Here is a 15,285-nt window from a genome sequence, read left to right on the forward strand (position 1 = left end):
GGGGGATGCGCGGCTGCGCAGTACGCATGCGCACGGCGGCGAGGCCATGGCCACCAGCCGGGCCCGGAAGGTTCTGTGAGTGCGCCGCCACCCCCCTCCCCCCCCGTGATTCACCCCCCCCAGCGCGAGCCGCGCTGCCCGAGCCGAGCCGAGCCGCGCCGCGCCGCGCCGCTCCGGCGGGGTGGGCGCCGCAGGGCCCGTGGCTGGCCACCGCCACCGCCGCCCTGGAGGCCGGGTTTCGACAGCCCTGGGAAGGGAAACCCGAGACCGAGTCCTGGCCGGGCTTTGGTCCGCCTCTGTCGGCAGCGCCGCCCGCCCGCCCGCCTGGGCGGCTGGGCCCGTGGCGTAGGCCGGGCTCCCGGCAGGAGTTTCAGCAGCTCCTGGCAGCGCCTCCACTCAGGGCCCGAGCGTCATTTTGTCGGGCTCGGTACAAACTTGTAGCACGGGCCCCCTCCCCCCCACACACACACACACACACACCCCACACACACAATCCCTCCCGACACACACACACACGTACAATCTCATGAGCCATGAAACACTTTTTTTCCCCGCATGGTCACGGGGGGGGGTTGCAGCCTGGGCTGGGCCCCTTTGGGCCTGGTAAAGTGTACCCTTCCCCCTCCTCCCCATGTGGGGGCCCTGCCGTCCCTGCAGTGAGAGCAAGGTCTGCTCGGTTCTCCCTTCAGGGGCACTTGGGTCTTTTTCTCTGCTCTCGATTTCTCCCTGGATCTGCTGTTTCTTTTCCTTCTTTTTGTTTTCTTTCCTCACCTTGCTTTCCCTGTTTTTCACACATGTTTTATACCGGTGCTTCCACCAGCTCTTCCGCCTCTTCTCAATCCGGTGTGCCATCTTTTGCTGCTGTTGCTCCTGTGACATGCCTTCTGCTATCATTGCTAAACCTCTCTAAACCTTCTGGCTCACACATTTGGTCTCTTGCCCTATTGAAAAGACATCTCTGAAACAATTTTGCATGCTGCTTTGAATAGTTGTGAAGAGTTGAGCCCTGATACTAATTTAAAGTAGTATGTCTGGTCTTGTTTGTTCCTTAGAAATATCACATGGTACTGAGTAAGGGTAGCCAAGAACATGATTTATTCTTTATATGTATTGCCTATTTCTTAAACTTAAAATTAAAAAACATGTATGTGGCAAAGGAATAAACCCATTTAAAGGATCATAGTTCTATGTCTGAGGTTTGTGTTCTCTGCCATGTGTACAGTATGTGATTTCACTCAGGGAGCAAAACAATTAAAAATAAGATTTTATAACACTGGTGTTTTATGAGTAACTTTGATTTTTTTTCCCCCCTTGTAGCTACCCCATCTACCAGCTGGGAAACCCCCAGCTGAGGATTTTCCGACCTAACTTCTTCATGACACTGGTGAGGCCTGGTGTGCCACAGCCAGAAGACACTGTACAGTTCCGCATCTCCATGCAGTAAGTGCAAGCAGAGAAACAACAGGCAAAGGGGTCATCTGCTTCTCAGTTTGAAAGCCTTCAGGGATAGCAATAGAAATAATGAGAAAAACTCTATTTTTGGAAATGTAGTCTAACTAGGTTTGAGGTCAGATTTTGTTGTTAGTTACAGAAGCCTTAGGCTGAAATCAGAATTTATTAAATCTCCCATGTTGTGAAACTTCACGCCAGCTGTTTGAGCATATAAGTCCATTGCCTGGATGCCATGTGCAGTCTGGACTATGAAAGTTACACAGGTACTGCTCAAGCATGCTCGTAGAACTATAAATAATATCTGGTATGTTGATAACACCTTTCATTGTGAAATGCATATGGTTTATTGGAATCGCTTCACCAAAATGCAGACACCTCTGGAGTGAAACATAGCAACGTTACGTTACAGTTTCAGATAGAATGTGTAGAATACTATATCTAATGAAACTTCGGGAATTTTAGGTAGGATCCTTAAGCTAACACCCCTGCACTTATTTAAAGCAGTAATTCTCAACCTTTCCAGACTACTGTACCCCTTTCAGGAGTCTGATTTGTCTTGCGTATCCCAAGCTTCACCTCACTTAAAAACTACTTACTTACAAAATCAGACATAAAAATAAAGTGTCACAGCATGCTAGTACTGAAAAATTGCTTACTTTCTCATTTTTACCATATAATTATAAAATAAATCAATAGGAATATAAGTACTGTACTTACATTTCAGTGTACAATATATAGAGCAATATAAACAAGACGTATGAAATTTTAGTTTGTACTGACTTCACTAGTGCTTTTTATGTAGCTTGTTATAAAACTAGGTAAGTATCTAGATGAATTGGTGTATCCCCTGGAAGACATCTACGTACTCCCAGGGGTACAGAGAACTACTGATTTAAAGGACATAATGTCTTTAATTATCACAGGTGTTCAGGAGCTTAGTTTTAAATCTCACCCAAAATACACCATCTTCAACAACGCAACGTCCCCTTACAACGTGTTTGGGAATAGTTCTGTACTGATTTGGAGGCAAGAAGTGATATCTGTTCAGTTATCGACACTGTTTATCTATATGATGGAGGAATCTCGGAGTTCTCTCCTGCAAATATTTAATTCACTTTGACCTTGCTTAGCATATGTGATCCGACAGGATCACAGCCTAAGGTGGCATGGCTGCAGATCCTGAAGCTGTTAACATATAGTGGTTGTGTGGTCCTGCATGTGAATCCACTTCGTGATAGTTCTGTCTTCCAAGCCAAGCTAAGGGTTTTATACTCTATTTTTTTTTATATTCTGAAATTAAGAGAGCAACTTAATTGCTCTCCACAACTGCTTCCCTTCACTCTAGAGAAAAACACACACTTCAAAAGATTCACTGTATACACCACTGCTTTTGGAACTCTGGTAGGCTGCTGAAGAACCTGTCTTGGATGACTATCTGTACTGATAAAGAAGATCCTAAAGAATCTGTTCCTTTGATTTCAAGACATAATCTCATTGGCTGAGACAAGATCATAGGATCTTGTTCAGTGAATTGCTTGCCAGCCAATAGCTTTTCAGTACCAATAGCTATTGAGCAGCAAGGAGGGCAGTACTGTTAAAAATTTGTTACATGACCCTATCTTCACAAAACTGATTGTCTGCCGATTTATATTTTAATATACTTACGTATTCTGTAGGAAGGGAATGTTGATTAGTAATCAGAACAGGAGTCTGGTGTTCAAGGTTCCAGTCCCATCTTTACCACTGACCTTAAAGCTTTCTTTGCCTCACTTTCTACAACTATAACTTGGATTTAGTACTTGCTGTCCATGTAGGGGTGTTGTGAGGCTTAATGTTTTTAAAGTGCTTTAAGATTATTTGAGGAAAGGTGCTATAGAGTAGCACATGTTAAGTATATAGCAATCTTTTACAGTGAGTCTCACTTAAATATAAAAAACATTTTGGTAGCAACAAGACTGTCCATTTCTATAGGTTTCCAGTGCATTCATAGTGACAGGCTTTGGGAGCAGTAACTGTAAAATACTGCCTGAGAACTAGAGAAGCTGAGTTTTATATATAGTAGGCTTTGGGCACAATATCACAGTTGAGGTAACAGGGACATCACTAGGCTGTTGTTTCTTAAACATGAGCTTTCCCTAGCTCTTCTTCCATGTGTTTAGGACACTTTCCATCTGTCCAAGGGAAGGGGCTTGGGAGAATGCATTGGTAGTAATGAGGTCCTAGACACATTTGTTCTGAGTCACTATTTTGTTCATCTGTCTAACTGGACGCAGCAAAGTCAGTAAGTCTGTAGAGGATCCTATAGAGATTAGAGACTTCTACAAAGAAACCAAATGAATTGTCCACTGGGATAGAGAGAGTGAGCCCATCACCCTCTTTGAATACAACTGGCATTTGAGTTATTGACTATTAAAACTACAGAGGATTAAACAACTATTCTTACTGCAGCCTGTGGTTGCTTATAGCACCATTGTGAGCTGTGGTGTTTGTATATTTGGGCCAGTAAAACTACTTTGGCCAAATGGACTTAAGCTGTATTTACTTTCAAGCATTGATAAACCTATAAATATTTGTTCTGTTTTGAATTTAGTTTAAACATTTACACTTTTCTTCCATCCTCTTCAAAATATTTGCTCTTTGCACAGGATGACGAGAGTGGATGTTAAGAATTATCTTGAAAAAATATACAATGTGCCAGTATCTGTTGTGAGGACCAGGATACAGTACGGTGAGTGCAGAGGCTAAGCTTTTCAGGAATCTTTAAAAAGTTGTTGTTTTCAACAAAGGATCTCTTCAGCCTACAACTGTTTTTATTTATTTTTTTTAAAAATCCCTAAGTGTTGATTCTCCAGTAACGTGTTTTGAGAGAATGGTGTGGTGAAACTTCACTCCCTTACCCCCCTGCTGCCCCATAGATCTCATCACAGTGGTGGAGACACCATCTTCTCCCAAGGAGCAACTCTCTCTGTATGCTCATTCAGTCCTGGGCTTTCCTAAACTCCTTTATCTGTGAACTTCAACCAGTCCCAGAAGAGACTGTCCTGTTCTGGGGAAAGCAGAATTTGGTCTTCATATTTGTTCAGTTCAGGACCTTTTCTTTTGTCCCTGAGCCCCAAGACCCTCCATGGTGTGAGGTAAAATCAGTATCTCTGTTTGCTCAGTCCTTGCCTTCTCTCATTGTATTTTACATCACATAACCTTCACACAATTTGGCAAGATCAACAGCCTCTGTTTGGTAGAGGCCTGAGAGTAAAATAGCAGGAGGGATTCTGTAGGTACACTGAGGTTTCGTTGGCAGGATCCTGGTAGAATTCTAGGGGTAGCCCAGGACTGGGAATAGCAGGAACATGCAGGTGAGGATTGAGATGCAATTACAACTATATGATGGGGAAAGCTTGCACAGCACCTGCATACAGTGTTCATATCTCTGGTTGGTACTGTTGGGTCCTCATTTTGCTGAGCATAAAATCCATCCCTTTTGAAGTTAGACACCCACCAACCCAAACCTTCATTCTTGTATAAAACTGATTTTTTTTAAAAAAGAGCCAACCTGCCCTCCCCCATATTTCTTAAAGTATTAAGAAATAGCGAAGGCCGAAAATAGTTGAGTTTAGCTAACAGCAGAAAATATAATTGTCATGGTTATTCTTCTGCCATGGCCCCTACATCCCAAAACCTTCATAGTCTGCTCTGATTAATGCCTGAGTCTGACCTGGTGCCAAACAGCCCTTGGATTAGGGGGCATAAAAGAGCCATAAAGCCGCATTTGCATCTGATGCCTACCTCCCTGGAGCTCTTTCAGTCATAGCTGAGATGCACTGTAGAGTAAGGGGTAGGATTTTTAAATGATCATTAGCTTGATTATCAAGCAGTAAGTAACTCAAATGTAACTTGTCCTGACCACCAGGTAAAATTGTGTTGGGTTGCTGGGTGTTTTTCTTAGCCTGCATCCTACATCTAGAGAGGAAGAACTGGCTGGATGTGTGTGTAAAGGACAGTAGTAGTGAGGAAATTTAAAAAAAAAAGGGTGGGGGGAGGCATTTTAAACAAAACAAGGTTATAGGAGAAATCTGAGGAGGAAGAGACTGGAGGGAAGTTAAAAGTTTCTAGAGAAAACATGAAGAAATATTACTAAAATTCCTTAAAGTTGATGTATGTATTTGTGTGTGTATGTGGAAAAAGAAGAGAACAAATAAAAGGGAGAGCAAATCTAGTATTTTCAATTTTTTATTTTATAAATAACTTTATGCTAACTTTATACACATTTACTTCTAAGCAGCTTCTAAAAATATTCATACCCAGCCTGGCCACCTCTTCCTTCCCTCCCCACCTTTCACTGTAAATCCTAGTCTCGCTGGTGGAGATGGTGGATATATGTGTGTTTGTGTGTTGGGAGGAAATGGAAGATAGAAAACAAAGGAGTGGAAAAGTGTCATTAGTTGGGGAGCATTTATGAAGGGAACATGGGATCCAGCATAGCCACTGTAGTTTGAAAAATTAAAAATTGCCAAACTGTTTGGATTTTGTAATTTCTTTAAAAACAGGACCAGTCAATTGTACTCCTGCACTAACACTACTGAGTGTGTAGTTTAGATGGGTAGTTCTGTGGAGCAGGGACACTGATCCTGTAGTCACATAATAAATGAATATTTTCTTTCTTGGGAATACTGGTTTCCCCAAGCTGTTGAAAGAGAAAGGATAACCTAGTGCTTAGGGCACTAGCCTGGAGCTTGAAAGACCTGGGTTCAAGTTCCTGCTCCACTACAGGCTTCCTTGTGTGACCTTTGGCAAGTGTACCTCAGTTCCCGGTCTCTAAAATGAGATAATAGTACCTACCGAGTGATAAATATGCTTTAATCATTGTGAGGTGCCCAGATTCTACGGTAATAGTATAAGTACTTAAGATAGAGTTCTTCTCCTTCCCTCCCCCAAAAAAATATCAAAACTCAAATCAAACCTTTCAGCTTGGGGAGCTTGTGACTCTTGGAAAGTAAAGGTGAGTCTCTCTTCACTTGAACAGGTGCAAACAACAAAAGGAACCACAAGAACCAGAAAGTGAAAATTCCGGATTACAAGGTTGCATACGTGCAGCTGGTGAGTAAACGTGTGTGTGTCGGGAGTGAGGAAAGGGGCTGTTAATCAACATAATTAGAAATAACGCCCAGTGAATCATACTTATTGTACGATTGGAAAAATACCATGAATGTTTGCACCATCAGGGTCCTTTTGTACTGTATATTTATGCATCTTTAGCCTTCCCTGTACTAATGGCATCTTCCCCTTCCACCCCTTTAGACTTCATGATGAGGTTGTCTGACTGAAAAGAATTTAGTTTAAAAAATACTTAGTTTTTAAATCTTTTTTTGTCTGAGGCCTGAATCTTAAGGTCCAGTCTGGTAGCATTGAGTATCAGTCTGCCAGTGAGTTTCATGCTGAACCTGTACTCTGCAAGTTGAAAGGTTCACCACTTATGTGGCTGATGGCTGAAATGTCTACTCAGTTAAAGAATAAAAAGGTGGAGTATTTTAATAAAACTCTTTGGATGTTGGAGTGGTTGGAAGAGTTTAAGGCACTGTCCTTGAAGGGTTTTCAGCCATGTCTAACAAGTCTGCTTTGTAGCTAAATTGGGTTCTAAAATGTTGGTGTCCCAGTGGAGATGGAGCCCAATATTTTGTATAATTGTGGTAGATTTTTTGTTTTGTTTTTTTAACAACCCAAGTATATTATAGTTCAGATCATTTCTTGGGATAACCTCTCTGATCTAAACCTTGTACTCACAAGAACTGTACAAGGACATTATTTAAATGGCAAAATCAAGCACTGGAAACAGGGAATGCCAGAATTGCTATTGCCTATGCAACCTTAATCCTACTCCATTGTGTATCCATCCTGTGCATTGAACGAAGCAAGTGTTCTGTGGGAAAAATAGCATACTATCATGTAATTAAAGACTGGATCGCAATGCATGCACACAGAGAACTGAATTAAGGTTGCATAGTCAACTGTAAATCTGGCATTTCCTAATGTTCTGGTGCTTGACTTTACAACCTTAAAAGTTGTGTGTTCTGTGTGTTCTGCTTCCCCTCCCCTCTAGGCTTCAGGCTCTTCCTGCCCTCTCCTATCTCTTTTAACCCCATCTTTGTGCATACTGTACCTCCTGGCTCCGAGGACTCTTTACTTTCATGTGTTCTCACTATATTTCTCCTCTTTGTGTCTTTTTTTAAATGACTAGTTTTGATCTGTCTCTTGCTCTGATGCCAGTTTTGCATTAGTGTTGATTGTATGACAGTGGGCTAGAGGCCCACTGTCAATTCTGAAACTAATGGTTTTGCCTTCATGAAGCCTCTTGGAGCCCATAATTAAAATAGAACTCTAATTGTAGTGTAGCAAAGCCCCTGCTAATTACTTCAAAATCCCTTTTTGACTAGAATCATTCTGCACCTGTAATGACTCCAAGCAAAGTCAAAAGTTTTTTGTTTCCCCATCATTTTTACCAGCTGTGTTTTCTCTAATCCAGTTTCAAGTTAAAACAGTGTAAGAGTGGAAGAAAATTGAAGGGGTTGGGAGTGTGTTGTGTTGGCCCTTTTACCAACCACTAGGTGGAAGCATTACTCTTTCTAGTGTGACTTCCTTCATTAGAAGTCTCTGATTTACTTGAATGAAACCTGGTTCATTTTAGAGACTATTCCTACTTGCCTGCTTCAGAGTACATCAGCTTCCACAGTATATGCACATACTAATGTACTGAAAGTGTTTTGAAAATGAAAGGTTATTAAGAATCGCATACAATATATCTGTCCAGTCTCTTACACATTCTTTCTCTTGGGAATTTGAAACTCTTGTCTTTTTCTTCAGGTTCTAACTTGTCAAATATGTTGTCAGTCCAGATATTACTATTCTCCCATTAAAAATTACCCTAAATCATCAAAGCTGGTTTAAAAAATGTCTCAAGTCATTCTAGATCCTTGTTCTTTCTCTTCTCCTCACACCTTCCAGAAGTGGGGGAAAAGGCTTCATGTTGTAGATTCATAGTTCTTAGCTTAAAAGGCAGTAGAACTCCATTCTGTTTTATTTTTCATAAAAACCACGTTATTTATCTTTGCAAAGAAGCTGCTGCAAATGTGGTATAACTTTTCTCTCTGCTTTGATAAAAAAAAGAACTGGCAAATTCTAGCTTTGATGAAAGGGAAGTGTGGATGCCATAAAAAGTCAGTGAGAGACTTGATGGCCAACATTGGGGAAACTTAAAAAAAAAATTCCTACCAGTGCTATCACTAGTTCTGCTAAACAGGTGGGAGCCCAAGTGTACACAAGGCTCTGGAATCCAGACCTGTTTTTACCTTCATTTTAATTAAACCTGCTTACAGAAAATCTACAAAGAACAGAGACAAAATATGTAAGGCAGTATCCTGTGTGCAGGTTTACAAACTGAGTCTCTGAACCAAAATGTATAGGTTATTACTTTATGCTTAGCCAAGCACATTTTGATAATTTCAGGTGCAGTTCTCCCTCTGGTTCCTTGCAGTTAACGTGAAAAAGATCAGTTTTTAACTTATTAAATCTTTGTCTCATTGAATAATGGAGCATTTTTATATAACCCATCAATGCATATCTTCTTAAGTTATATTTGCAAGACAGCACATAGAGCATAGGGATGTGAGAGACGACGATAGTATTGGAACATGGTTTTACCAATTTCCAGACTACATCATAAGAAATTTGACTGTTTTCTTTCTTTTTTTCCATTTAAAATTTCTCTTCCTTAAAAACTATATTTTCAAAAAATAGATTATTCTGCCTCCACTTAAATTTTTCTCAATATTCAGCTGTTCTAAGTTATACCCATGAATATGGGGGAAACTGCTGCCATAAGGGCAGTTAAAGTTGGTTTAAATGACTGACTTTGAAATTGTCACTAGCATAACTAACCTAAATGGCTTATTTACACTTCAGCAGTGCAAATGCAAGTTTTTTATCCTATAAAATAAAAATTGAAAGTTAACTATATTTTCTTCATTGACAGAATTGCACTGAAAACATTTATGGAAGATATATCTTTAAGTCCATTTTATACAAAATATGAAGAACTGATGTTGAAACTGCTGTGGACTGTTGGTTTTATGTGCATAAGCATGATTAGATCAAATTTCATTGACTATAGATGCACAACTGATCATAAAATATGATTAATGTAAATTTAAACTATAGTTTTGCAATTTAAATGTTTATTTTTGGGGTTATAATGTGTAAAAAGGGGAGCAGTCTTGTCTACACAGGGCTAGCACCTGTTCAGCTGTACAAGGGACGGCACCAGTGGCAGAGTTTTTGTAAATATTCCTACTTATACCTTGACTACAGTGCCTTAAAAGCATGTATTAAGTAGTTCATGTCACTTTAAAAACACTCCAGAGTTGACAGCAGTTTGTCAGGTTTCTTGCTATATCTGAGAAATATTGGAGAAAGTAAGATTCCCCATATGCTGCTATGTTTCAGATCGGATTTTAAAGTTGTCTCTTTATTCTGCTTGGCCTTATTCTTTATATTAATACTAGATGATATTACTATAGGACACAAGGAGAGTCATTCAGATATATAAGGGTATTAAACTGAGCTGCATGGCCACTGGCCCAAGTCCCACACTGTAGGAATCCAGCATTTTTTAGATGATATTATAAACATCACTCTACCCTAATTCTGAAGGACAGTAGTAAGTGTCTTAATTATCCAAATAGTCAAAAGAGTTTGCAGCTGTTTGCAAACTCAACATTTGTTGCATCATTCCTATAAAACAGTTTCTGTTCTGACCTTCCATTTCTAAATGGAAAGTCAGAGCAGGTATAACTAGTTTGTGCTGGACAAGCCTATTAAATGGATATTTCTGGCATGGTGCTCAGCAGTGAAATGGTTAACAGTGTTAACACTTAACTTTAAAGGCCTAATTATGATCACTTAACAGCCCATTAAGCTGAGTGGAGACAATTTGTACCTCTTGGTGTTGATATTTTTATCTGAAGACAGCCTTTAGTTCCACCCAGAAAATGATCTTCCTAACCAGAAGAGCTAGAAATTTAAACGAAAAATAGCATTTTCATCTTCAAAGGATTTAATAACATTTGAGGAATTAATCCTCACAATTGCCATTATGTAAATAAATTTTATTTTAGGGTAAACTGAAACAAAAGATTAGATTTGGGGACTTAATGGCTCCCTTTCTTTTTATCTAAACACTGGACCACGCACCTCTCTTGCATATAAATTTTGAATCTGTAGAAAACAATTACATTTGTGGGAAGACCCTGAATCCTTGCAATATGTAGATTTTTAGCACTGACAAGTTTTACTGTCCCAACAGCAGCAAAATACATTTCTAAAGCCCCCTTCATTCCGTGATCTCAAAGCGCTTTTTGAACATTAAATCTCACAGCACTCTTGTGAGTTGGGCATTATCTTCAATATACTAAAGGAGCAATATGGGGCACAGTGTGGTTAAGTGGCAAACAGCAAACTGTTGTGAGTACTAGGAATAGAACCCAAGAAACCTGCCTTCCAGCTGTATGTTCTAACAGTTGGCATTCCATCACATGAGAAACTAGAGGTGACATTCTGGCCCTATTGAAGTCAATGGTGATTTTGCTATTGACTTCTGTGAGGTTCAGGATTTCCCCTATGAATCTTTTTATCATATGGCTGTCAGTGGTTTACTTTATTACTTTAAAAATGGTAAACTTGTACATTTTATTTACAAACAGTAAAGCTCTAATGCCTTAGGTATACTGAATTTTAAATGTCTGAATATACGCTCTGCCCTTTACATAAACTGTCCCCTGGTATATGTTAAGTTTTGAAAAACCCCAGATATATGCTTTTGAGAACTAGCTACCAAGCATGCACAATAGTTATTTTTCATGCAGCTTTCATCACTCCAGAGTCTTACAGTGCAGTATTACAGCATAGTATTGTTACTTAGGATTTATAAACCTTCAGTTCTCAGGGTGTGTAATGTCCTGGCTGTTTCAAATCATGTCTGGCTGCCAGCCAAAATCAGAATTTCTTCACAAAACGAGCTGGGAAGAGCCAACTTGTCTACGCTGATTTTTGTTTATTAAAAGGCTCCAGATACAGACTGACTTAATCTGCTCAATATTTTACTTTCATCAACCTTGAAATGGGAACTCTGAGCACTTTGATAAACAGATAAAAGGTTTGTCTGGTTCCACTGTAGCCTCTCTGTATTCCCTTTTTGCAGTAAAAGCCATTTTGAAATGCTTAGTGAATCACAATGGATGTCACTAGTATGCTGAGGGGACTGTTTTCCTTCATTCTCCAATAATGGATGCATATCAGTATTGGAAACATACCAAAATGGCTATGCTACATCAGGAAAACACTCCTTTCTACACTGTTACCAGTATAACTTGTGCTTGAGTCCTGCCTACATGTTGGCCTGAATTGTTTTCAAATCAGTTAAACTGAAACGGTTTAATCCCCAGTGTGGATGAGGCTTTAGGACTGACCTTGTCTGTGCTACAGGTAACTCTGTGTCAGGATTTCTTTACAACATGATTGTCCCTTGACTTGGTTAAAGCATATTAATAGTGTGCAGTGTAGACAGGATCTTAGCCATAAGTCTGAAGTCTGCTAAAGCCTCGGACAGCCTTAGGCTGCAAGGGTGCTCACAACTGGTCCAGTCTTTGTATTTCCTAAGGGAAAGATGTAGCGGCTTTCGTGGTACTTTAAATGAGGAACTTACAGCAAAGGAGCTTCAGTACTCCATAGTTTCGGCACAATGTAGCGGTACTGATAAGGCCCATTTCTACATCATAGGCATAGAACAGCTGTGCTGTGCCCAGTCCTCTGATTTGTTTTGTAGTGTAATAGCCTCTTAGGACCCCAGGAAATGTATACTACAGAAATATCCTGGGAACCGCACTGCACTAGTTGAACTTGTTCTGGGTTCAAGCATGGATAAGCTCAACTGGGCAAATTGCAGCTTCCTTGCCTAATTTGGAGTTTAGATCATCTCTCACCTGTAAATTGCCATGCAGTGTATATGACTGAATAAAAAAATAATACAAGGACAACTGTTTTAGGTGACCTAGTTACTGTTCTTCTCAGACCCAGTTACATCACATTTCCCATTCTAAAATGAAGTGGAGATGGGAATGCAACAATGTTCTGGAAGCAGAGTTGAGCCTTGTTCTGATGTCAGTCTGAGTTTGGAATGTGATTATGTTCCCATCTGGAGATGTGTTGTAACTGGGCTCTGATGTGGTTACGTTTGTAGTGTAGATGGGTCTTTAACCATGTTTTACATCTGCACTCTAATTTGCAACATCAATTTCAGTTTATAGAGTGACAATAAATACATATAAAAACTCTGAGAAATATGCATTTATTTGTCAAATACTTTTAAAACAGCCCCAGTGTTATTTTTATAACATCTCTCTCTGTCATATTATTGTGCATGTTTAATTATGCAGCATTTCATACTGAAGTGAATGGATAGGGCTTGCATTGTTGATTTAAAGAGGTTGCGATTGGTACAAACAATACTCAGAAATAGAGATAATGTCAATGGGATAGAAGTTGTCACAGAATAATGGTTTCCTGCTGTTAGATAAAAGCTAGAGGCCAAGTGATGTTTATTTTCCATCCAAGCGGGAGACATTGATCCTATGATGGTGATATACTACGACAGCTTGTCTGTTAGGCAGAATGATTGATGTAGGTTTAATCACTTTTATCTCATGAACGTTGATACATTACAGTTTTTTTCCACTATTGTTGTTTTACATTCTATTCTTTGTTCCAGCCGTTGATGGACCCCTGCCATCCACTGTCCTGTGCTATCCCCCATAGTGACTACTGCTGAAATTGAACTGTAGCACTTCTCACTGTGATGGCTACATTTATATTCTAAATTAACCAGCCATAAACACAGACCATTTCCTAAGTGCTAAACAAAATAAATGGTCTTTACATGGTTCACTGAAGTTGGGACTCTGGCAGAACCGCTCCCTGCCAGTGGCCTTGATCTTATCTTAGGAGCTAATACAAACACTTCTTAGTTGATGCACTACCGTATAATATAAGAGATGGATCATCATCTCCTGAGCATTTATGCCTTACAGATAGTTGCCAACACCTGGATTTACACATAGAAGTGAATAGGAAACTGGTGCAGAGTATGAGCTCTTGGTGTGTGTAGGGACTTGTCCTGCTTGGGAGATGGGAAGTAACATTTTCCATTTCCAGCTGAAGCTTCCAGGTGGTCTTCAGTTGTAGCTGTAAGTATGTACATCACAGCTACCTCAGAGTGGAGGCTGGAATGCGTATCTGACCGTTTGTTTTCTTTCTTTAGGGTCAGGGACAAACTTTTCAGTTCCCAAACCTATTTCCAGAGAAAGAAGAAACCCCAGAACCTGGCTCTATTGAAGATATCCAGAAGCAATTTATGGAGAATGAGAAACAGAGGCAGAGGGCTGACCCCAGGCGAGGAGGAGTCACCGACTGGTTTGGACTTTGATGGAATAAGGCAGCTACCTTTCTTTAGGCCTCCCTGAAGGATTTTAATCAGCAGAACCTGTATCTTTCCCGATAATGACATAGGGTTTGTTTTCGAGCAGCCTATCTGGGCATAACTACAACAAAATGGCATAAAAGAGAAATAAAAATAAAAAGACAGCATTCCAGATCTGATGAAGGCTCCAGACCTCTTAAATGAACACTCACTGGCTGTTCTCTTTGGCTGGGAGAGCGTCACCCTCCTCCCTCCCCCACCTGGGTCCCACTTAGAGCCTACAACCCGACTCAGACCTCCTAATGGGACCTAACTACAAGTGTCAGGTTTGAGTTAGATCAGAAAACAACCTGGCCCTCTAGAGGTCAGCTCAGGTTGTCTCCAGTGACCTTCTCCTGCCTATGAGGTTGGTATGGCAACAGCTGCATGCTCCGCTCCTGGTGGCTTTTGCCATCTCACTGTGCTCTGTATGCGCTGCAGAGTGAATGTTCTGATGAGGCGCAGTGTCTCTCACTCCGCCGGAGCACAGCAGGTGGCAGAAGTGGTGCACGCAGCCACTGCCGTGCTGATCCCATGGGCAGGAAACAGTGGCAGTGCTGACTTAGGTTTGGGGTGAAAGGTTCGGGTTTGGGTTGAAAAAGGACTCAGCCCTCTCAGGTTCGGGTTGGGTGGGCTTGGGCCGAGTTCAGGTCCTGGTCAGGCTTAAAAATTAGACTTAAGCAGACCTTTACTCCCACTCCTTACCCACTGCCTCCTTTGGCAGGTCATTTGAGCACCAGTATCAGTAATGTCATTCTCCAGCATTAAGTGCAGTGTGCGTTGAATAGTTTGTATAAAGGATGAGCTGGGTGGATGCTGTACTGATGGGCCAATATAAGATGGACAGGGTGCTCTAGCTAATCAGTGAATTGGTTACATGGCCTTTACAGCATCAGCTCTCATCCTTGTCAAGTGGACTAATGCTTTGATCACAGGATTCTATGCTGTAGTTACTTCCAGTGACCTTTTCTCTTGGGGATGTAGCTGTGATCTAATTTCACTACTCCATTAATATTTAATACGTTGTGGTGTGGGGCTTTTAATGTTGGAGAAGGAGGCTATACAAGGTAGATACACATCTTTATACACGTTTATATAGTCCACAGAGACTTGCAGTGAATATGATTCTCCCTGCTTGCTGATACATGACATAAATAGTTGATTCTTAGGACAAGTGCACACTAGAAACTTCAGCTGGCCATAGCAGTGTTAGATAGGGGGATGCCTTTTTTAAATGAGAGCCCTATTCTGGCACAAGCCCTAGTGAAGATGTG

General features: G+C 40.8%; 1 protein-coding gene across 3 annotated transcripts; it reads left to right on the forward strand.

Moving 5' to 3' along the window:
• MRPL23 (mitochondrial ribosomal protein L23) lies at nucleotides 1–14,151 on the forward strand. Of its 3 annotated transcripts, none has more exons than XM_067540597.1 (5): nucleotides 1–75; nucleotides 1,318–1,440; nucleotides 4,098–4,180; nucleotides 6,473–6,546; nucleotides 13,814–14,151. In XM_067540597.1, the coding sequence occupies exons 1-5, from the start codon at nucleotides 47–49 to the stop codon at nucleotides 13,976–13,978; spliced, it is 474 nt and encodes a 157-aa protein (XP_067396698.1). In that variant the 5' UTR covers nucleotides 1–46; the 3' UTR covers nucleotides 13,979–14,151. The 3 variants fall into 3 exon arrangements, with proteins under 3 accessions (XP_067396698.1, XP_067396699.1, XP_067396697.1); XM_067540598.1 differs by having other exon boundaries at nucleotides 35–70; XM_067540596.1 differs by lacking the exon at nucleotides 1–75 and adding an exon at nucleotides 507–667.
• Nucleotides 14,152–15,285: the final 1,134 nt, after the last annotated feature.

The sequence above is a fragment of the Emydura macquarii genome, unplaced genomic scaffold (genome assembly GCF_026122565.2).
Source record: "Emydura macquarii macquarii isolate MOO-44397 ecotype Brisbane River unplaced genomic scaffold, CSIRO-AGI_Emac_v2 contig_587, whole genome shotgun sequence".
Lineage (NCBI taxonomy): Eukaryota > Metazoa > Chordata > Testudines > Chelidae > Emydura > Emydura macquarii.